The sequence below is a fragment of the Metopolophium dirhodum genome, chromosome 4 (assembly GCF_019925205.1).
Source record: "Metopolophium dirhodum isolate CAU chromosome 4, ASM1992520v1, whole genome shotgun sequence".
Lineage (NCBI taxonomy): Eukaryota > Metazoa > Arthropoda > Insecta > Hemiptera > Aphididae > Metopolophium > Metopolophium dirhodum.
Genome location: NC_083563.1, coordinates 30,938,162 through 30,964,209, shown reverse-complemented (window position 1 = coordinate 30,964,209; position 26,048 = coordinate 30,938,162). Strand labels below are relative to the sequence as shown.

The window sequence follows — 26,048 nt, the reverse complement described above, 5'->3', positions numbered from 1 at the left end:
ACTCCTATAGGCGTACAGAATTTATTTTTTCAATTGATAAATTATTGTACTAAGTATATAATATAGGTGTTAATATGTTCAGTAGACTGCGATCATGATGTCTGCTTATATTCAGCTATATGTGAGGGTATATTATGTATTATTCCGGACGCGATAGTAAAATGAAAAACATTTTTTACCGTCAACGATAAGAGATAAAAATCTCGCCGTGTCGTGCAATATTATCAAAACACGCGCGTGCGTACATTATAATATAATATTATGCAAATAGAGCTGGGTTCATTCAGTCCAATAATCAATAACTAAACGCGCCTACCTGCTATACTTAAGTAACAATGTGTAAACACGACGACAACGGTTTTTGTGGCTGTATCTTATTATAAGTTTATAACATACCCCCGCGGGTCTTGAAATTGATAAAAAAATCTTCTAAGAATTTAGAAGTAATATCAAAATCAATTTTTTAGTGTGTTTTACAACGGTGTTTATTTATTTATTTATTTATTTTTTTTTTTATATCCTGTATACAAAAGTTCTACCAGAAGGAATTCTTCGATTTCAACATATAGTACCTTATCTTTTAGCAAATTATATACCTATGTATACCTACATACATATATGTATTTTAGAGAGGTCATTTTTCGATTTTCTCAATAGTTATTTAATGCCACGAGAAAAACTACAGACAAATTACGAAAAACCACTAAAAATGGGATTTTAATTTCTTTGTTTATCACCATAGCAACGAATAAAAAATTATAATATTATAATATTAATTCAACGTACAGGCTATAATAAATAATAACAATATAAAAAATACAGACTGACAGACCGTCTCCGCTCAGAATCGTTTTTCTTATACAATGATATTATATCATTGAATTCAAGTTTAATACAATTCATAAAACATTGACCCACTTGTAACCTATTGTACAGCAGAGCGACATCCATTTATTTTCATAATGATTTTAAACATAAATATTATATTGAAATCGAAAAAATTAAAATCGATAGTTTGCAGTAAAATTATGTTTAAAATAAAATTAAAAATCAGAAAACGATTAAATTGATATTGTTCAACAATATAAATATCATCCTATACGATTACAAAATCAATGTAATATTTTTAATTTAAATTGGAAAAAAATATAAATATTGTTAAGCAGAATTTAAATTAAGATCGAACGATTTAATTTCAATCTCAAGCCTAGTAGGTACATACCTTTATAGTGTATAATATATAAGAACCTAATATAACTGCGAAATATATAATACGACGACGACGACAACAATATTATAACAACAATACTGCTTCTACCTATATGTATAGTAAAGTACGATATGAATGTAAAATGGTCAGTAAATAAACTATCCGGACGTTTATACTATGTACATGTGGTTAGGTATAATTTATAATTTATTAATCAGCAGCAATCACACGCTCGTACAATGTATGATGCGGACGCTTTGCCCGGATGACGTTTGCGGTACACGACAAAATGACATGGGTAAATATATAGGTAGAGGTACATATTTCAGTAGTTAAAATTTAAATGAATTTTATATATATCCGAATTTCCAAACAATAAAAATTATACTGAGCGAACAATATCGAATTTGTGCTCCGACCCTGCAGCATACTGCCCGGAGGGGATATTATTAATCAAAGCGGCAAATGGTTTTTACTAAATGTATTTTTATTTTTTACTCTATTTAGGATTATGCATTACTTCAGACATCCAATTCCATATATTAATCAAGACTTTAAGCACATAAACTTGTATACTATGTTGTTTAGTAATGTGTTTTTTGAGTGTGAAATATTAGATAATTTATATACTTTTTTAGACTTTCTTACATAAAGATACCGAACAAACGAGTTTAATTTCATGACGATTTGGAACAAATTAACGCGTCATGTTGTATTATTAACTTTTACCGTACAAAAATGATAAAAAAGATTTATGCATTACTAACATAAATAAAAAAGAAATTAGTTCTACGTTAACGATAAATCGAGTTTCAGAAAATTATACAGAAATAACTGAATTTAAAATATGTTGGCAATTTATTAAACGGTATTTTTGAAAGTTGCAATTCGAGGTATATAATAATATTGTGGATATGGATTTAAATAATGAATGTGGTTACAATAAAATATAATTGTTCAGTAACATATTTTAATTTGTTTGATTTCATACATTTTTTTCGTAGAATTTAATAATAAAATTGGGTCAGTGAAAAATGTATTGTTCAATTATAAGTTTTAAAACTACATTTTCACTAAATTTCTATAATTGGAAATATATTAGTGAGTAAAAAATTACAATTGAAATACGGTTCATAAAAAATTATAGGCTTCGATATTTTTAAAAAAAATATTTTTCTCATATTTTAAAATTATCAAATGAATTTGAGTTATGAACTGTGTAACTACATTTATATAAAAAAAAAAATAGTGAACAAAATGTCATCAACTACATAAATTGTTCAATTAGTTTATCGAATTTCACAGTGTGGTGTCTTGCTGACATCCCTATTCCCTATACACTTATATGCACCGATAAATTCAAGAGAAAATACTTCCATTAGATACAACTTCGGATGTGGTCGGATTGAGTTTGCTCTGCTGGAGCGTGATGAATTTTATTTTTTATACATTTTTTCTCCTGGTAATGGGTCGTACAACGTGACGGCTGCGGAAACGCCCAAACGCACAAAGTTCACTATACTGTAAATAGGGTGGGTGGGAAAGTGATATAGAGAGAGAGAGAGAAGTGATAAGAGAGCGAGGGCGCGAGTTGAACGAATAATATCTCTTTCTACACTGTTTACACTATACTTCCGTTATAGCTTCTTTTCTTCTCTTTCCGAGACCTGCAGACTAAAATTCGACAAAGAGAACAAAATATAGACAGTTTTCATTGGAACTTACATAATCGACCGGCATGCAGATATGCAGATGCAGCAGCCGTCAGAAGGGACAAAAAATTAATATTCTTGATGACGTCCAAGATAAAACGAAACGAATGTTCTAAGATTCGTGTGAATGATTGTAGTTGGAAGTGCGTGTAGGTACATATAGAGTATAGGTTAGGTTATTCACACCGTACACGAGAATAACAAACAACATATTATATTATTGTACTCTTCTGCAACATTTAAGTCAAGATAATTCATTGTTAACGTATTGCGTGAAATATGGATTCATGGTTAAATATCGTGAATTAAAATAACTACTTGTCAACAATATATAACATGCATTTTTAAGACATAGGTACAATACGAACTTTAGTTGTCATTTAAGTTTAACATTAATATAGGTATGCTTGATATAATACATAAAAAAAAAATTTAATGAACTTAATGAATAATGATAAAATTAGATTACAATTATTATTATTATTATTTTTTTTTTTTGTAATTTCTTAAATTGTTCGCAATTATGTACCAAAAGAAAAAAAAGAAAAAACAATAAACGCTGACATTGTGAAATTAATTTAATATTCAAAATTAAACAGAAATATTTTATTAAAAAAGAAGGCGTTATGTCATAAAGTTATAGCAAAAGTCACATGCAAATTTAAAATGTCAAAATTAAAGGTACCCCTCCTTTTCATTTTAATTTAGTGCGGCCGTTCTTGGTGTGGCTTCCTGTGTCTGTCTGGTTGCATTAATGATTGCGCCTGGTTGCGTCTGCTCAAAAACAGTCAAGGCGAATTATGAAGAAATGTTGTGCGAAAAAAAAGTCTACGATTAAAAGAATGAACGAGATTTTACATAATTTTAAAGTTGACTTGTAGATTTGTTTTGAATTTTTATGGCAATTTTGAAAATTATTTTTCATGCATAAATGTATTTTGTTGACTAAAGTAAACTTTAAGGAAACGCTTTGATTTTTGAATAATTAAGTAATCATGCGGTTCAATAAACAACTGATTAATTAATAAATTCAAAACAAAGTGTTTTTTTTCAACATAAAACCTTCGTACTAACATTATTTTAAATTATATAATATTAACAATGAAATGTGCTCAACATGAATTGATTTTAAATGACTTCGCAACGCAGATAAATTGATAAATTATTTATTTTTTTTTTCAATAAATTATTTTGCAGCAATTTAAAGGTACCTACTTCTTTCCTATAATTACAGAATATAATAACTTACACACTTTTCTGAAAATATTATTCTAAATATTACAAGTACACAATTCTCATAACAATATTATATAATATATAAATGTATAGGGTTAAATTTAACAGGAAAAAAATGTACAGTTCGTCTGCATCTCAGCCCCTGTCCGAAAACCCTTTATTCTTTTTTAACGGAAATCATATGGTATAATTGTGAAGAAAAATATTGACGATTTAAAACATACATACACCATATATATGGTTTGAATCCAAATTCTTTTTAATAATTTATTCAATTTATTTATACTATATTGGGCAAGTGATAGAGAAAGAGATAGAGTGATAAGGGAACGAGGGCGCAAGTTGAACGAATAATATCTCTTTACTTTTTTTTTTTGCTTCACGCGCCATTCAGACGCTTGCAGCTTCTACCAGAGCTCTCCTAACTTCTCGGTCTTCTTAAAATCTTCTCAATACTCGCTCCATTTCTCAATCTGTTTAAGTCATCTCTTACTCGATCCATCCAACGTTGACGTGACCTTCCCACGGGACTTTTTTTATTTGGCTTGAGAGCATGTCTAATCAATCTACCCTCTGCACGCCATATACATAGCCAGCTCATTCAAATCTTTTTGACCTCAAAAAATCTTGTAGATTTGGCGTATTATACAAACTGCTTGGGTCCATATCTCTTAATTATAGTAGTATATTAAAGAAATACGAAATTAATTAGTAGTTAAAATACAGCAATTATAAGATCAAACACTCTTTCAATAACACATAACCGATGTTCTGGTGTGGTGATATGAAAGAATATCATAATGTAGCGTATTTTTAATTATGTTTAAAAAAAAAATTCAGTTGCAACGTTTTTCAGCTAGTGGTTCTATATATATAGGGAATAATATATTTTATCGTTATTATAATTATGTACATCACCACTGCAGAGGTTATGTAATGTATATACATTAAAGATATATATTATGCACGATTAAAATTGCGCAGGTGTAGTCGAGCTATATACAGCGCGCAAAGAAATTTTTTTCACACATTTTATATACCATTAAAGTCTAAAACGCCTGGGCTTGGGTCGGATTATAAACATATTAATATCGCAACCTGTCCCACTGCCCTCGTTTTGGCATCGGCTTCCGAAGGGCTGCAGCCGTTCAGGCGGCAGCTATATATTAAACATACATATTATATTTATATAAACGCGTATACATGCATATTATTACACTGCATAATATAAACACCATCGTTTAGCGTAATAATCTCGTAAATCGGTCGAAAAGCTGCGCGCACACCCTGCTTCTTCCCCGGTAGCCTCGTCGTTTAACTGCGAATTATTGTGACTTTATCGTCCGCCGACTACGCGCTAGCCGCCCGACGCGATACTCGTCCGGACGAATTTATGGCGCCCTCAGGCCATTGCCGCCGCCGTCGTTCGTTGGCGAACACTACAGGTCCAAAATGTTCACTGAAATTCCGACATGATAATAGTAATATATATTATACATTTTATTATATTATTATACATGTATACCAATACACGCGCTGCAGGTTGACATAGACAAAACGACGTTCGCATAATAATAATAATAATACAATCAAATATTATACATTTTTTTTTTATATATATATATATAGGGTGGTGAACCAAACGTCAACATTCCAATTTTTTTGAATTTTTAAATATTCCTATTTTAAGACTATATTTTCGAACTGTTGAGATTTTTTTCACAACTATTAATATAGGAGTGTCACAAACTTATGATTTTCATACGAAAACTCATTTTTACTGTAAATTATTTAGTTGATCATTTTTTTGAAAATGTTGATAAACTTATTTCAGTTATTTAAATATTTATGCCTATAGGTACTAAGGTCATTAAAAATGGTTTTACAAAAGGTTAGGTAAAATAGATGTATTATCAGGTCTAGTATTTATTATACTTGGAACAATCATATTTATAAGTTATAAAATAAAATATGTTGATTGATTAATATTAATTACTAAAATTTTAAAACTAGCATATAGCCCATATATAATAATTATATATACTCCAAATCCATTACCGTGGATTTATTAACTTTGGTATATTATACAAAGTTAAATAATTCAAAAACTACTCGTTAATATTTTGATTTTAATACGTTAAAATGTTGAGAAAAACTATTCAACAACTAATTTACTGCAGAAGTGGAGAGTACTCATTTGAAAAACTGAAGTTAGTATCTCCACAGGGCACGCTTTAAATAGTACAAACAATCTCAAGAATTTGAAAATATAATCTTTAAGAACCTATATTTAAAAGTCCTAAAAATCAGATTTTGAATAACTGCATTATATAAGATAATAAAAATACGTGCGAATGCTACGTGAATCACCCTGTATATAAAATAATAATATACACTCTGAATTGCATCTGTTTTTTGCCTTCAGAATACACTAGTCACACACCCGCGCACACCCATATACCCGCCACAAACGACGATACATATGCAGATTAATACACACACTAATAAACAACCTATATTATACGCACTAAATGAACTAGTATAATACTGTTAGTATCGACTACATTACTTTATTGTTATTTCATTTTTGTTTTTTGTTTTTTTGCGATTTATTAGTCTCGCGATAATAATCCGAGTCGTAATAATGATAATAATTTAACAAGACACTTTTACGTCTGAAAAACATTATTATAATTAGCAAATAAAAAAATACTTCAACCTATATTATATTATTATAGTATATACCTATATATTTTCAAAGCTTATAAGATTGTGATAAACATTCGAATAATAAGTATAGTTTATGATTTTAATGACCTGGTTTGCAGACAAAAAACCAGGCCGTATTAAAAATACTTAAAAACACTCATGATATATTATAATATTATTTTAAACAATAATCTTACTCCGGGCGACAGTAATAATACTTAATAACAATTAATTTTTCTACTACTGTTTTATTGTAATAATAATAAAAATTATAAAATTGTAGTTTGCGTGCATAACGAACGCGTATATTTTATTTTATTATTTTCGTAATAAATCGTGAGATGGTGCCCCAGATGGGATCAATAAGGGCCAATGAAAACACACATTACCCGGCGTACGCGAGTCCCTATGACGGGTTGAAAAACGCAGACCTGGGGAGCCGCCATTTGTCACCGTGGCATACACATAATATTATTATTGTTTCCCAATGCGATCGCCTTAATTAAAATTATTCACGGTGGTATAACGTAATGATAATGTGGACAATACATACAGCAGAGAGGTCAGAGCCCTCTAAATACAATAATTGACACGTTTTGTTTTTTTTTTTCGAATGTTGTTTAGATAATAATATAGCAATACACATAGGTATATAATAAACATTGTGTATACGTTATGAAAATAGTCGTTTCAATAATACCCGCCCGATTCCAGACAGTGTTATTTAATGCCATTCAATTTTAATCAGCACAGTAGGTACCGACGTGGAAACATGTAATTGTATTTTCATTTATTCTATCAATGCCCGCACATCATCGTTTCAAAGGTGGTTTTTAAAACAGAAAAAATATTTTCTGCACCGTATCGAAAAAATAGATGGTTAAATGTATTAAATATTAATTTATTAAATTATAAATGTGTAAGATTTTAATTTCATAGTTAATAGAGCGTGTATCCACGTTTAAATGAAGTTATGAACATAATTCAATATAAAACATAAAACCTCATGCAAATTCCCAAAACATTTTTAAAATCTAATAATTTAAAATTATTCGTCTATCTATCATGGTTTTCAATTTTTTTTTTTAAGTACAGTTACTTAAATACTGTATAAGGAGTGTCCTGTTGTGATAGTGTGATACTAACTACATTTTTAAACAGATGATTTTTTGACAATTTTAATTTATACTTAAATTAAACGAGTGTTTTCTAGTTACCTATTAAATTTTATGTACTAAGGATAACAGTCGCTCATTCCTATTTACCTAATAATGATTTTACACAATATATAAAACAAACATTTTATATATTTTACTATTTAAATCCAGTGTTTATTTATTATAGGCAGGCACTATACAATTTGAATGTATTAATATTAATTATTTGAATCATGTTCATATCATCATAGTTCAAATATATAGTCATAACAGTGTAAAATATTGAGATTTGTCATTGTAGGTATGTTGTATACATTTTTAATTAAATCTAATTAAAATGGGGAACAAAACAGCTGAATAAAATATAGATAGTACCTACGTAGGTAGTTAATTAACGACGAAGATTGTATATTAATATAAACGCATTTTCTTTGAAATATTGTAATTTAAAAAGGGTTTCACGGGACAATTTTTTTTTTTACTTTTCAAAACAACGAATCCCCGATACAAAATAAAAAAACGCACTTTTTGTTAATTGAAACTGTTTTCGGTGTAAGTTTGTCGTTGGACATTTTTTTTTTTTTAAAGAGTCTCACGACAAACGGAAATTAAAAGTGTGCGTGGGACAGGAAGTGTTGCTACTCCGGGTTGTGTACATAAATATTTCGGATGTCATTACGGCGATGTTTATCAATGTTAATAATTAGACGAAGGAAAAAAATTGATCATAATATTATATGGAGCACTATATGGAACATAACTTATTATTATTGTAATATTATTTACACACGACGACAGCCAGCAGTATATAGTATAACCTAACTATACGGGGTCCGATGGGTCAGGGGGACGGTCGGCCGTGCGTTGGGCAACTGTGTATATGGTATATTATGATAAGTTATTAATAGTTACCATACATAATATATTATGATTTCCGATTGCGGATTTTAATTACGACGAATACTCGTGGTAACACGGTGTAGTCGTTGTTTTCGGTGTCATAACAGTAGTACGCGATATATTTCTCACACAATGTAAATTACAATAAAATAATAAATACATCATGTCATGGCGACCAGCGTGGTTTAACGTACAGCGCGCCGCTACATGGTACGTCGCCGTCGTAGTCGCGTGAAAATATTATAATATAACGTTGTTGTATACATATTTTATTATTCGACGGCATGGCCGTTAAAACCCCGCGGCATAATCAATTCATTCACGACGGTTGATTAACCACTTTGACCGTAACTAAACGGCTGTGAAACGGCAATCGTTATAAATATAATAATAATGACATACATATATTAAACAAAACGCTGGGTTCGGGGCGGGCGACGGGGTGGCACGGTGACGTGTCAGTGCGTTTATATATTTTATATATATATATATCTATATATAATAAATGTATATGCAAAGTCGTCTGCAGGTCTAGCCGCGTTTTAACACAATAATATTTTTTTAACCATGGAAATTCGGAATATGATTATTATTTAAAACCGGCGACGCGCACAAGAGCTGCTGCCGGCGGAGGAGGTTCGTTAGAAAATCGAAGTCGCGTTCGCTGGGATCCGCGGCGATGGGCATGAAGAGGGGTGGCCGCCGCTGTCGAGCGACGCGACGGGGGAGGGAAAAAATGAATAATGCAAGACAGGCGACGTTTTCCCAGATTTATTCGTCTTTTCGGCACACACACACACATATATTATGCGAGTTTATATGCGCCGTTTGAGGAAAAGTGTTTTGTCGGCCGAGAGAAAGGCTGCGATGGGTCAAAAGAGATTGATTCGAAAAGTCGCGTGCGTGCCGCGGATTGGTTTGGTCGGTCCGTGGTAATACATCTAGACAAATCTGTTGTCGGACAACGGTATACTCGAATGTATAATAATATTATATTATTACGTTTTAGAACTCTCGGTGCCAGCGCATCTGGGTACGTTAAATGGGATGTTTCAGAGTATATATTACTGTGTTGGTTTTTTCAAACGAAAATATAGTTTGATCAGAATATCTATTTATCTTACGACATACACGAAAATCATGTTAAGGCGACGACAGTATCTGCCGACTACTGCATGTGACTTCGCAGCGGTCACTGTACGATTAAGTTTGGACAGACACTGTACAGAATATTAAACACCTGATTAACTATTGCCATATTAATTCGAATAAATTAAAGTGATAAAGTCATCGAATGACTTAAACGCGTATTACAAGTTTCATAACATTATAATACGATGATTGTCTACGCGCAAGGTGAAAACAATTCACGGGAAAATGTTAGGTGGTTATCCAATTATTTCGAATAAAACAATCTAGCCGAGCGCCACGGAACAAAACACAAAACATATAATTATTAATTAAAAAACACTTCTAATTGTGTGTTATTTAAAAAATGGCGACTATAAGATTTATAATAAAAATTAAAAAATAAACAATCAGAATGATCAAGTGGAAGGTACTCAAGTAAAATTATTTAGTTATCAGAAAAATCAGTAATCAACATTGGTTTTTAGTTTTTAAGTATAAAATTACCATTAGACATAAGCATCATAAAATATTTCTAAAATTAAAATTAATGTCTACATCAAATACTAACACTCTAGATAATAATTATTAAATAATAATTTAAACTTTTTAAAAGTCAACAATAAAATGAAAAAAAAAGTAATATAAAAAAAATAAAAAAAAAAATTTTAAAAACACACTTTTCCATAAAAACATTTAAAAAAAAATTTTAAAAATTGCACTAAAAAGACAAAAATAATTTTCTGTACTTAAAAATAATGAAAAATTTATTGATGAAAAATTTAAAAGTGTGTGGTGCATCATACAAAACATTAAAAGCCGAGCTAAGTCTCACATACACTTCTTTGTTCAATCCTGTTTATAAGATAGTGACTGGCAGTATATGTCAAGTATAAGAGCAAAATAATGAAAAATTTACTGATGAAAAATTTAAAAGCCAAGGAAAGTCTCACATACACTTCTTTGTTCAATCATGTTTATAAGATAGTGACTGGGAATATATGTCAAGTGTATGAGCACCACACACTTTTAAATTTTTCATCAATAAATTTTTCATTATTTTTAAGTACAGAGAATTATTTTTGTCTTTTTAGTGCAATTTTTAAAATTTTTTTTTAAATGTTTTTATGGAAAAGTGTGTTTTTAAAATTTTTTTTTTTATTTTTTATTTTCTACTTTTTAGTTGAAAGTAAATATTTTTATTAAACGTTTAAGAAATATGTTATCCGGTGTTTTCGGTACCTATATCAGAATACCGGTATAATGTTATTTGGTAATAATTACCGTTGTTACCATAGATATTATAATAATGGATAGGACACGCCTATACTTGCTTCGTAAGAGGTTGCGGTTTTTTTTGGGGAAGAGAGAAAGTTCAATATCTGCGAGAGATATTACGGTGACGTCGTGGGGACAATCCTTTTTTTTTTTTTTGGTCCATGTCCCAAAATGACAACGGATTATTGTATTGTCATCCAAGACCAAGGTCTATACCAATTTTCAGAATTTTTCATCTTCAAAAAGTGCCTCAAATCGAGCGCGCAAGATTTGATCACAGACAGACGTGAAACCAAACTTAAGAAAAGTGTTAAAAAGGTGTATACGATTATATTAAAGCTGTATTCTGTTACTTTAATTACAGAAGTATACAAATAATACTACTGTTTTTAATTATTATTACTATGTATTTATTTGTCGCTGTAAACGATTATGTACAATTACATTTTAAACATCATTTAACTTTACTCAGAAAAAATTAATAACAGCAAAATGTAAACTTCAGTTCAGAATCACGTTGTTGTTTACGTCAAAAATAATGAAAATCCTTTCGGTAAAGATTTTTTCACCTAAGTATGCATAAGGTATTTAGATACAGAGGAGAAGTGCTTGACAAGCCTACATAATACGTTTTGCAATGGATAAAGGTTTTCTTAACGTAAGCAGATTTTCATGGTCGATGTAGGTGTAAAAAAATGTCATGCTTGTCACAAATTTTCAACTCGGTAAAATACAAGTTATACATAAAGAAAAATATAAAAAGCATTTACAGTATAGTAGCATGCGCAGAACATTTTTTTATTTTTTGTTAAACTACATGTATTATAATAGCTGGTATCTATGTAATACCTAGCTTTGGGCTACTTTTTATGTTTTAACTCTAGTGAAAAAATAAGCAGTCATGACCTTAATTGCATAAGTACTTATATATTTCAAAAACTGATAAGATGAGTATGCAATGCAATTAACAACGAAACACTATTGGATAGATAATATATAAATAAACTATAATATAATAAAATTAATGATTCATAAAACATTCAGTACACTAACTATCAATACTAGTATAATACCTACGACTAGTTTTTAAAAAAAGTCAGTTTAGTATTTTTGAAACTGTTTTAAATAATTAAAATTAGTACCATATAGAATATAACTAATAATATATATATTAGTAAGTAAAATTCAAATTCAAATTTTGTGTTATTCCGATGATTTTTATCGATACTATAATGATATATCAAACAACGAACTATTAATCATAATTATGTATTATGTATTATACATTTATAAATAATAGTTAATGTAAGGTATATTGAAATAACTAAATTCTTTATACCTATGACCAATTAATAACACATTATTTAAACAATATACGAATGTGTTTCAAATTTAATTTAATTAAATCTCTCAATCTCGCAAGTGTTTCATCGAAATATTTTGCCACATTAAAACAAATGAAATTAATGTGTAAACAAATTAAAACTATCACCAAGCCAAGCCAAAAAAAAACAGAAACTTCATCGTACAACTCGTCAGTCAGTCAAAAACAGTTTATTAATACTTCATCATTTCGACGTGGCCTTCGGTGTATAATAATAAAAATGCAATACGACGAATAAAAATAATTTAAATAAATTATTAATTGACGTATATACGAATAAAACAAGGGAGAAAAATGTGTAGAACGAAACTCGCAGAGATGGTTATTATAATAATGTGTATATAAATTATTATATAATAGGAGAACAATATTCGTATAAACTGTATATAGGGATTTTCAGGAGAGACAATATGTGTCAATTATAATTATATTTGACTGACGTCAGAGAACTTCATTTTGTATCGTTAGCACGTATAATAAAATTGAGACCTTGTCAAAAAACAGCATGATTTACAACTGGAAAATCTATTTACTGTTAAGCCGATGACTTGTGATGATGATAATGATGATGTGCGTGTACACATATAGGTATATACGACATACTACAACATCATCAATAAACCGGAGAAAAAGTTAAATCGTTAAAAACTGTTTATCCGACAAACTATAAATACTTATAATAGGTATATTCAAAAAAATGCACTTACTGTGTATATGAGCTAGAGAATGTAGAGTGTTCGAGTTGATGAAACCTGAAACAAAACATATTATTTTATTAGTTTATTAACATTGATAACATGCTGATAAATTATAGGAAAGTGCTGTAAATTGTCTAGAATAAAATAAACAATTATCGTACCTATATATGTATATAATATATATAGTTACAGTTATAGTAATACTAATACAATATTATTATATAACGCAGGGAATCTAAAATAATTATATACATTGATTGTCGAAAATGTTTAAACGTGACATTTTTAACATTATTTGTCTGTATTTTTTGGGTGTATATGAAACACGTTTTTAAGAGAAATATTACTTGCACAGACACAAGCACACAACCGTTACGTATTATATACTGCATTGTTAAAACGCACCTTTTTGTGCTGGCGCGTCACGTAATAAACAGTAAGTTTCACAATGTGTTCGAACAATATAAAAGCTGTCGTGGAAAAAAACCAAAGGGATTTGAAGTCTTACAGGCGTGAGCGTTTTCGGCCAATACTATTGCATATCGATACCTACGCAGCGATTAAACTTTTTCCCGTAAATACATTATACTGCAGCCGCACGGGAATAATATAAAACGCACTTACATTTATGCGGTTTGAATTTTATACCATTTAGCAATGTATAATATAATAATATGTTTATATGATGCGTACAGGGTGTACCTTTCACTGGTGGAATTGTGATTTTTACATTGAAATATTATATTTAAATATCACATAATGTCACATACCTACTCACATTTTCCAAATACACCACAAGACCCGAATTGTTTAAGAGAAACGCGTATGCGACCGCCGCCTCGTGTTGCCAATCACCGCAAGCATTTTAAAGTAGGAAGAAAATCTTAATTTGTCGTACTGCCATGTTTCGTTTTATTCTTTGAAACTGACGAATAGGTAATTATATAAATATATATGGACATTCTTTTTTTGAATTCTTATTTTTGGCGTATCCGAAAAAGAAAAATGATACCTCAGCTCTCCGTTGGACAAAATAGTTCAAACACGGCCCAGCCATTCACCCTGTACAGTTAATAATGTTGTAGAAAATATTTCCTGTTTATGATGCAGACGAGTATAAGTGAGTACGGATACTGACATTATAAGTTATAATGATATGGCGTGTGTTGTTGAAACCGTCGTCTGTTTGTTTGCGGAATATATATATTATAGTATATACAAGGTACTCTGTGCGTTTTTGTGAACGTGTTCTAAACTGTTTTAATGAAACAAAACAAATTTCCGCGATACGAGCGGAGCGAACATTGTCACGACGACAACGAGAACCATAAACTGCATCAATATAAGTAACACAAAAATAAGTATAATATTTTAACCGAGATTTTAACCATATTTTAGTATACCAAAAATACTAATACCAAGGTAATGTTATAATTATTATAGCATAACGCAGACAAAAGTCGGAATCGTCGCGGCCATTGTCAATAGCTTCGATTAATATTAATATCGTATGATGGTATACCTATACATGATAAAAATACGCTAATGAAACAGCCTAGATGCAGTTACCAATTTGTAATTTACACGACAGTCTTAAAAACAGTTCAAGTGGGTAATTAATACTTTTTATAGAGTAATTTTACCGTGTAGCCATATATATAAAGCTCAAGTGTCTACAGATGGATGTCAAAACGACAAGTCATCCTTTTCAAGTTGACCGACTTGTCACTGAGCTTCGTAGAGTTGTTCCAACGTCCCGTTGAAAGCGCGGAGAGGTCAGTCGATTAAAATGTATGAGACGGACTTTATATCGAGTGGCCGCCATACGTTATAGTTTCCATTCGTCCGTGATATTGGCTCTATCGGTGAGTTTGGTTATATATGGTTGTTAAACACACAGGTTCTCTAGATTTCAGTCAAAGCTGCAGGTTCTGGTTCGACGTGTAGTGCAGAAGAGAAGTAGGTACTCGATAAGTACTCTGACCGCTCTCGGCAAGTGGTTTTTTTACGACGAATATCTAGTGGTAAAAAATATTGCACAGAATCGGCAGAAATTCTGTGTGCGTCGATTGTACAGTACCAGAGACAATGCGCATAGGCGTGCGCAGACTTCAATGTCCGGTCGAGCCTGGTAGAATTAGTGCCCCAATACTTTGACAGTGCCCCTATTTTTATTTTTTTTACACATTACCTAACATACATTGTTATTGTAAAATGTAAATTTTGTGTAATATAAAAAGTGTAATATTTATAATATGTATAAATATAATCAAGTTAAATATGTACACATCATATTATATGTGCTAATTTCTAGACATATATTTTTAATGTTAAAATTAAAACGATATAAATACAGCTATGTATAAAAACAAAACACATTACCAGTGTGCAGTGACTGAGTGACAACAGTAAAGAGTTAACAAACTGAATAGATTATTGAGAAATGAGAGGTCAGTTTGTTTACGGTCTTCTATTTGAAAGCGACTAATTATTATAATTGTATAGGTTTTTCCGTGGAGCAGTGCATCTACCGACGGTCCGCACTCGGCTTATCTTAATATTAAATAAACACGATGTTTATGTATACTATTTATAACCAACCTATTAACGTATTTAATCATAGTACATAATATTTTGTACACAATGTTTTTGTTATATGAATAAAGAGGTACACACAAATAATTGTTATTTTATTTCATTTTCACTACAAGTAAAATTTTCAAACATATTATTATAATAAATAGATACAATCATTTTACTATGCCCCTAAAAAGATTCCGGTCGAGCCGGGGCTCAACCGGCTCGCCCCGTGCGCACGCCTATGACAATGCGCATAGCTTGATTGGATTGAATGTCGATATTGTAAGTTCGCAGTTTATCCGTACAGGAGAGGTACTTGTTTTCTATCGCGACGTTCTCTGCAGTGCGCTGGGCATTGCCGCCCCCCCCCCCCCAGGTCGAGAGCTCGCTAATTTGTGAATAATATTATTATAACGTGTTGTTATTCCGAGTTTTAACAGCCTCCATGCAATTATTTAGGTACAACAATCACACAGAATACCTGAACGATCCTGCAGCACTGCACACACAATGTTACGGCAAGCTGAGGACGATGATTTACAACGTTTCCTCCGAAATAAATTAATCTGTATCGCGTGTGGTAATAATAATTGGAAACAACCGCTGATACGTTTCAAACGTATATAATAATAATAATAATAATAATAATACAATAACTGCAATGCACGCATTATTGTACAATGCGACACAGAGAAAGTTTCCGAGTGCTTCGTAAATTATTTGACATGTTTATTGTTCTCCGGGAAACTGCGAGTATACGCCCGTGTAAAATATATATAATATAATAATATATATATTTACGGCGAGTCTTCTCGTGTACGATTGTTTGCGAATAAAATACTCGTATAATGTACACTGCGCATATTACACATATCGTACACTGTTCGATGACGTCTAATAATAATAATAATAATAATAATAACAATATTATAACGATGACGATAATGATGATTATTTATTATTATTATTATTATTATCAATAATCGAATAAATCTAATTTTTAGAGGAAGTCTGCGCGAGTTCTCGGGATATACGTGATCATAAATAATTGTTTGAATTAGTTATGCATTATCTGCTGCCCCTTGATGTAGCGTTACGGGTAGTATATTATTATTGTACGTACAGCTGCTATGGTTTCCGGGACGATCAGTATAAATATTTTGCATGCATAATTAAAAACTCGTCGATTTCAATTAAACTGTTTCGTCAAAAAGTCAAATGTAAAGCATAAAATAATAAAACGCAATACACTTGAGGGTCGCATCACTATAATATATTATTTCGATTGATCTGCAGTAGTGCTGCAATCGGACGGTTATAATAATACTAATATATCATGCACATTGTGTCATTGTTATATTACTATATTATAGGAAAACTTAATTTCGAACAAAAACTCGTTTCATCGTTTATTGAAGTTTATTCCATTACACATCATTTGCAAATAATAATTATTGTTTTATTTTGTATTACAATAGTTACATTACACATATCAAATCTAATTGACATTTTGTCTGATGGTCTTGTGAACATTATACACTATTATTATTGTCGATTGATTTGTTGAGCCGTCGAGGTAAATATATTGTCTACAGTCTATACATGCAATTTTCTCGGGAGTTGATGTGATCGTGTGGTTTAAATTTAATCGTCTATAATTTATTATGACATAGCAGCAGTGTTCGAACTTATCTAGATAAATTTATCTAGATGAATATCTAGATAATTATTTGTTCATCTTTTATCTTATCTAGATAAATAGTTACAAGTTATCTAAACGTTCATCTTAGATATTTTTTTACTAATCTAAATAAATTCATCTAGATACATTTTTTATTGATAAAAATTGCAAAATTGTACAAACGCATTTTAAATATTTATACAGATTTTCAAACCAAGTTTATGGTTCATAAATAATGTAATTATTTTTATTTACATTATTTGTATTATTGTGTTCCTAGTGCCCAACTAAAATATACTTAAATTTAAAACCCATTTTAAAAAAAATTGTATCTTTTTTTTATCTAGATAAAAAAGTATTTATCTTTATCTTTATCTAGATAAATATGAGTTAAGTTTTCTTTTATATATATCTAGATACATTAGAGTTGCATTATCTTTATCTTTATCTAGATAAAAAAAACTACTTATCTAATCCGAACACTGCATAGCAGTACCTATATAACCTACCAAACGAGTATAAACCAAATTGATCATAAACATAAAAAGTAAAACATTAAATTTATCACGGACCGTCAGACGAGGATCTATCACCGTAAACCATAATGTTCAATATATAACGTGGTATGAGATAGTATGGAGTACGTCGAAATTGATTACAATTTCAAACTATACAAGCATATTAAATATACAATATAAACACAATTTTACGATGTGTTATCACGCGGACACTATACGTCGTTTTTATTATAATTTTAATATTATATATTCCACTAGACTATAATATATCGTTTAACGATTTCATATTATGTGTACAAATTGCAATACTTCCGATTTATATTATATATTGGGTATCACACAACGGTGGTATGTGGTGCCTATAGGTGCATAATATTATACAGAACGAATTATAATATGTTACAAAAGGCCTCTCAACGTTTATCATATATATTTATGTGTGTAGGTACATGGGGACTACTGCCGATATATAGATGTGTACCTGTATATACACATAGGTGAATAAATACAATAATACACCATTAGCACGAACACCCAAATTGAATGATGGTCTTGTCGTCCACCCTCCACGTCTAAATCATGCACGGTACATTTACCAGTCCTTCGGAAGACGATGAGCTAAATTCAAGGTTTTTTTACAGAGCTTGCTCCTCTCTTCTCCCCCATATCGCCCACATATACATACATACATACATACAAACCACGAACTGATGGTCCCATCCGATATACGGCCCGACCGTAATTTGTGAAACCAATAATATGTTATTAAAAATTATTTTATTATCGCATATAGGGACGGCGTCGTGCGGAATCGCAAATATAATAACGATAATGTACATAGGTATATAATAGCAAGTAATAATATAAGAGAGTATTTAATCGTTTCGCTGCAATTAAAAACATATTAAACACCGTAGTTGCTCGAATAGAGCTGCACGCGGGCGGGTGAGCTTTGGAGGCTGGCGCTGGGCGCAAAGAAATGTATTGAACATTTTCAACTTATGTAACAAATGTTTATATAGGAAAATCCCCCCCTCCCCGAAACCCTGGAAGGTTACCAATATTAAATTATATATTTTTTATCTAGATACTCGAGTTTCTCAGTTCCCCTGAGAATTAATTTTAATATTTGCGCCACGGATAACAAAAATTAAACAATAAATACGATGTTTTTTATTTTTATTTGAAATAGGTACATATTTTATAAACGGAAATTTAATGTTATCGGCGAAGGATTGGGTTTCTTTACAGTAGTTGTGAGGATGCTACGCCTACGTTCTCGCTGTCTTACGAATGCACAGCATAGCAAATTGTATGCTCGGAAGATCACGTATAGCTCTTATAGTTTAAAAATTTACCTCTTGAATTGAACTCTTATAATATTTAGAATTAAGAATATTATCCAGTGAAGTTTATAGGTTTTTTTTATATTTTAATTTTAAAGCTAGTTACTTATGAGTTATGAGTATTTTAAACCTGTAAATTGTTTTTGCATTTTAAAATACTCATAAATTGCTTTAAAATTAAATTTAAAAAAAAACCTACGACGTTCGCTAGATAATAATTTTACTTTTAAATTGTATAAGCGTTCAATTCACTCTAATTTTTAAACTAACACAGCTAAACGTTATCTGCTGAGCGTATAATTTACTATGTTATGCGTTTGTAAGACAGACAGCACACATGCGGTGTATCGTCCTCTTAAACAAATGTAACCATTACATTTTTAGATTTTCCACAACACTTAAACCTCAAATTATATTGTAGACATTATTATTTGTTTCCTACTATTTAGCCTTTAATAGAATATTGAAATCAACTGATTCGAATCGATATAATTTGTGTACCAATCGCGTATTGTGTTTTTGCGGTTTAATTAGTCCAAACTAAACATAAAATTATCAAGACAAACATAATACGATATTGTGGCGCAACGACCAATATTAATATATCTCTCTGACCAGTCGTGGGCAGTGACCGTCAATTGTAAATAGTATTTCAATGATGTACGCACGTGAATCGTGAATACAATAGTATTAAATCATGTTGTGCTTTAAACACTGCCCGACGCTGATAATAATAAATAATAATAATAGGTATTATAATGTATCTATATACCATTGCACACGTCCACTGTACGCACATATATTATAATGAGCCTTAACTCAATGTGCAGCTCACTCACGGTGCTCGATTTTCACGATAGGATGTCATTGTTTTCACTAGGTTCCCGGGTACCATATCAGTAATGATACACCATATAGGTACCCTACAATGGGTAGGTAAATATTTTTATGGTTTTTTTTTTTTTAATTCTAATGTTAAATACTAAAATTGTAGCATTTTATATCTTGTACCTGAAATTTATGAATTTTTGTTATTTAGACTAAAAAATGAAATTATACTGTTAAATTTGTCTTGATAAATTTGATACAATCAAATTTCAAAATCATTACATATCAGGTACCATATTTACACATGAATCGTATTTTTAACCTAACCTACAGGTATTATACATTATGATAATATACTCTCTGCGAAATTGATTGAACTCCAAAACATCACCTTCCTACTCACGTTTTCGAATACCTGGAATATATGTAGAGATTTTCGGATTCAAATTCGATTTTGAGACGGAAAAAATAAATACTATTGCAGATAAAAACTATTATTTAATGCCCGTCAACTGTACGTGCATACAAAGCAGCTGAGGGTGTTCGATTTCCGCGATAGGTCGTAGTCGTTTTCACTATTGGTTCCTATATACCAACACATGAATCGTATTATTTATTAACTGCCCGGGAATATTATATTACTATGATGTACTCTCTGCAAAATCGATTGAACGCCAAAATATCGCTTATAACTCACGTTTTCAAAAACGAAGAATATTATGTTGAGGTTTTCGGATTTGATTTTGAGACGGGAAAAAAATAAATACTATTGCAGACAATAACCATACCTATACATATAGACATACGGTACGTGCTAACTGCGCCGTCGTATACGTCAGCGGTTTATCATTTTGTCACCTAGGCATTAGCATTTACAGTCGATGACTTGTCGTTGATACACTAATACACGAGGAGTCGATAACCTCGTACTTCCTCTCTGGGGGCAATTTATTATAGGTATTATGTATATATTTATAATGCGTTAATTCCATTGTTTGCTTGCGCCTGGAATTCGTTTTCTGTAAATCGTTCACACTTTTCTCGAAACGAAACTGCAGATAGCGACTCGTTCATGGGCGTACACGGCATGATAATATTATAATATATACAACACATGTGTACGAACGGTGTTTTAAACGACTCCAATAACAATTAAACTAGATAGTGATAAATATATTTATGCCAGTTGTAGTTGTTGTCACTACTTACTATCGATTATTATTTATCACCAGCTTAACTGGTTTTAATTGTCCATGTCAATATGTTATAATAATATAAGAACGCGTTTAATATTCTACAATAATAATAATAATGATCTTATTTACATAATAATATAATATTATACTGCACGTATCGAAACTGCAATGACAAATATTAAAATAAATAATAAGATAACGCAGTAAACACCGTCACAAAGGTTTTATTTTATTTTCCGACATATGTATATCATTATAGAAATCATCTTGACACGATTATTGTATTATCGCTGGGATACAATGCCCATGGACGATGACATTTGACTTTTTTCATTGTGTTTAGTCAACAGTATGCCTCTATTGCGCGAGAATATAATAATCGTGAAACGATTTTGACTTCACGCTCATAAAATTCATATAAAATACATAGTCTAAAATTTCAGCACACACTGATTAAATTAAAATATTGTTAAACTTGTAACGCATTTGTGTTTTCAATGCAAATTCATGATTGAGCATTAGGGCTATAATGCTTTCATTATAGTAGTCCTATATTTATATCCATGTAAGTACCACACATACACTATACATAAAGCTATAAATATGCACTTAACAGTACCAATAACGCAGTCGCATAATCAGTTATCACCAAATAATAATGTCTTATAAAGTTGCAGTAATAATAATAGGTAAGTAATAAGTAGTTATAGGTACCCAACATATATCTAATATTGTGTTATAGGCTGTTCGTCGGTTCATCGAGCCGCAATTAGTTACCCGACGGTTTTCTAAGCGTTTTGTTTCCACATTACACTTATCTAGGTGAAGGCGATTAATACTAAACTACACTTCAGTGGTGCGGTAAATTATCAAGTCATTTACAATAATTGCGTGGCAACATAATCCTGACACGATAGAATATGTCAGCAGCATATTAGTCCTCCAAAGGCAAATAATATAATAACAACAATGTCATACGCCCGTTCGTCTGATAAATACGTCCACTGGCTCGTAAACGGCAGATATAAACGATAATCTGACGCCGTGACGGGTGTACATAATTTATAATATTGTGCTCCTGCAACTGTGGCTAAATCGGACGATTACAATAAGTCAACCGGGTCGGGATTCGCGGACAACCGAGTGGGGTCGTCAACTCAGTCAAGATAAATGGTGAAAAAAAATGAGGAAAGATTAAACAGGCGAAATCACAAAAGCACAACATACGTCAACACACGCACGGTAGGTTAGGTATCTAATAATAATATTATGAATTGAAAACCGTTTCTCAGCAGCACAATTATTATATTACCTACCCGGTATAACGTGCTGTTATATAAACAGTGACAAATTTAGCGGTGGTCCAGGAGGCCTCAAGGCTGAGTTTGTTTTAGGGGTCTCGGGTCGATGACCTAGATTTTCTAACTTTGTAAACTGATAAATTATTAAGAATATTGAACAATCGTCAAGAAAAACTGTTCATTTAAGATATTGCACGCACTATCGTTTGTTTTAAACTAGTGTTTCCTACAATTTTCCTCCGCCGGACACCTTAGGGCTTAGAGTATAGTAAAAATTATTGCAGAACCCGTAATAAAAATAACCTAACCTAAAAATAATAAATAATAATAATTCGCAGACCTTCTTCGATATACATGCGGATCCCTAGGGGTCGGCAGACCACCGTTTAGGAAACAGTGTTTTAAACTGTATTATGATGGACAGGTTATTCATCACTATAAGTGTTTTGATTTAAAGGAACACAATATGAGCTATGACGAGTATTTACTATTTAGTTGAAATGATTTCTTTTTTAAATCCATATTCACTTTATCTAATACAAAAATATATAATATAATAAAAATATTAAACGACTTATACATTATAGCAAATGTTTTTAGGGCATCCAATATTAGCTGCACTCTGGCCTTTAAAACAGAGACAGGAACCTTACCGAAAAGAACCGGTTTTGGAACCGGAACCCTTTGAATATTGGGGAACCAAAACCTCACCAAAACCCTTATTTAAATTAATTTTAATACCGGAACCATTATTTAAATTTATTTAAAAACCGGAACCTTACCGGAACTAATACTTTTACTTTTCACATTTTTTTACATAAGTATAAAACCAAAGCAGGAACTTAAAGAATTTTTCATTTTTTAAAAACCTAAAATAAACCGAAACCTAAATTTCAGTTTTTCTGGGAACCAAACCGGAACCGAAACCGTAAAATCGCCAAGGCTCCAGTCCCTGCTAAAGACCTTAGTTCCGGCACAGGTGATATAACCTGCACAACGGTTATAGCGACGTAGGCGACGACTTGTCGGACGATAAAAAAAAGAAGAAAACCATTCCTTTTCGATATAATACGCGTGTTATCAGAGTGAAATATCGTTCCCCAATTAGGTTTTATCAAAATAATAATAATAGTAATATTAATATTTCGAAACACATTATTCTGACCGAGTAAAGTAACCAGAACATAATATACGATATGAGCAAAAAACACGTAACATATATAGGCGATACGTACATTTCACACGTCGTTGTAATCCGCGGTACCTACCTGCTACGGTGTGTGTGTATATATATATAAATAAAAAATCATAAGCCCGCGAGTATTCAAAAACTTTCCCCGTTATTGCGGAAAGATAAGCTGTATATAATAAACTGTACGAAAAGATTTTAAAACGAGATTGTATAAATTAATAACAATAACAATTCTAGGTCGTTTGTGCATGCGGTTTTGCGGCCGCCCGTCGGCAACGTTTCAATATAATAATAATAATAATAATAATAATATTATTATTAATATAATGTGCATATAAGTACGACGCGCGCGATGTCGTCTCACTACTTGCCCCTCCTACCACCATTATTGCACCTCGCCGTGACGTTTATTGTGAGTACCTACCAACCTATATATACCAATAACAATTGTGGGTCAATTTCCAAATACTCCCATGATTGCTGGATTAATAATAGTAATAATAATAATATCATGATTGAGAGTCAAATCAAACAACTGCAGCACAACTTAATTAATGCGTGTATGATGTAGGATCGAAGGTTGTTTGGTCCAAAATATCATAATATAGGTACTGCCATCACTAGGCAGTGAACAGTATATAAATCGGTACAATTATTGATTTTTCCCATACGTTATTTTCATTTATCAAAGATTATTGATTTATAGTAGTTATATTGTCTTAAATTAAATACTTTGAATTTATAGGCTATGTTATAAAATAATAATAATATGTAAGCGGTAGTGAATTAGGTAACTAGTTTAAAAACATCATATGTAAGTGAAAGTAGCTAATCTACATTTTTCATTTTGGAATTGCGTCCGACCACTTATTAAAAATACTTTAAAAATACTTTCTGTCTAAATAATGAAATTAAAGTCGTATTGGTATTTTAGGTATTTTAAACGACGATTCGCAAAAACGTGTATTGTTTGTACCTACTGCGATGCCTTAATTTAAAAAACAAAATCGAAAATTAATAAGGTATATTATAATTTATTTTTAATACCGACTGTTATAGTAGATAATTATTAAAGGCGGCATTAATATTATGGGCAAGTATGTACATAATAATGTTATTATATTGATTTTGAATATAGTTTTATATTTTTGTTCAACCATAACTATAACTCAAACAATAACTACCTACGACTATTATTACGCAGTGGGAATTTAAAACTTGTGTTTTTCCTACACCTATAATACGTCATGCGCCGACTGTAAACATTAAACCTTGTCACATCAGCGCCTTAACAATTACAAATAATGATAACTAATTGGTTTTGACGGTATAATGACTGAAATGCGTGTATAACGTCATGTACGTACATTATGCGAGAGAACATTTAAATATGAAGAAAAAAAAAGAAGACAAAATTATACTCCAGTCGTTGGGTAACGGTAGATTACGCGAGTACATATATGAGAATAAAATAAAGTACACACAAGTTGTCAATAATTATTACACCTGCAATAACGTGACGTGCACACGACTGACCTTGCACCGAATGCCCTTGGCCGCGGTACAGTTTCGTTTTTCTGCGTTCAACATAATTTATAAATATACGTTTTTTTTTTTTTTCACAGACGCTTCAAATTTATAATACCTCGTGTACATTGTTCGGAAAAAAAAATGGTAATTTTTCCACTTAAACGCCAAACTGAATGGTAAAAAAAAAAACACGTAAGCCGCAATAAAGAACGCGTATTGCTATTCATGTACACATTATATTATGTACCAGTACCACCACCCCCACCCACTAGTATTAAGGGCCTCTGTAAATTGTTATCGATTGCAGCTGCAGTATATACGTACTTCAAGCATTTTCACTACAGTGACATAATAATAATATAATCTAGTGCTAGGGAGGTTGATGTAAGAAATCCACACAAAATTAGATTTAACTTAAAAACTACTTGTACACGAGTTTTGATTTTGATACGTCAACATTTCGA

At 31.1% G+C, this 26,048-nt stretch overlaps 1 protein-coding gene across 2 annotated transcripts in view; it reads right to left on the bottom strand.

Moving 5' to 3' along the window:
* The window catches only part of LOC132944017 (cytoplasmic polyadenylation element-binding protein 2-like), a 183,555-nt gene that overhangs the window by 49,401 nt on the left and 108,106 nt on the right, over nt 1-26,048 (bottom strand). For both annotated transcript variants that reach the window (XM_061013225.1, XM_061013226.1), the window contains one exon: nt 13,422-13,466. In XM_061013225.1, coding sequence (XP_060869208.1) covers nt 13,422-13,466 — 45 coding nt within the window. The remainder of the gene's footprint in view (nt 1-13,421; nt 13,467-26,048) is intronic.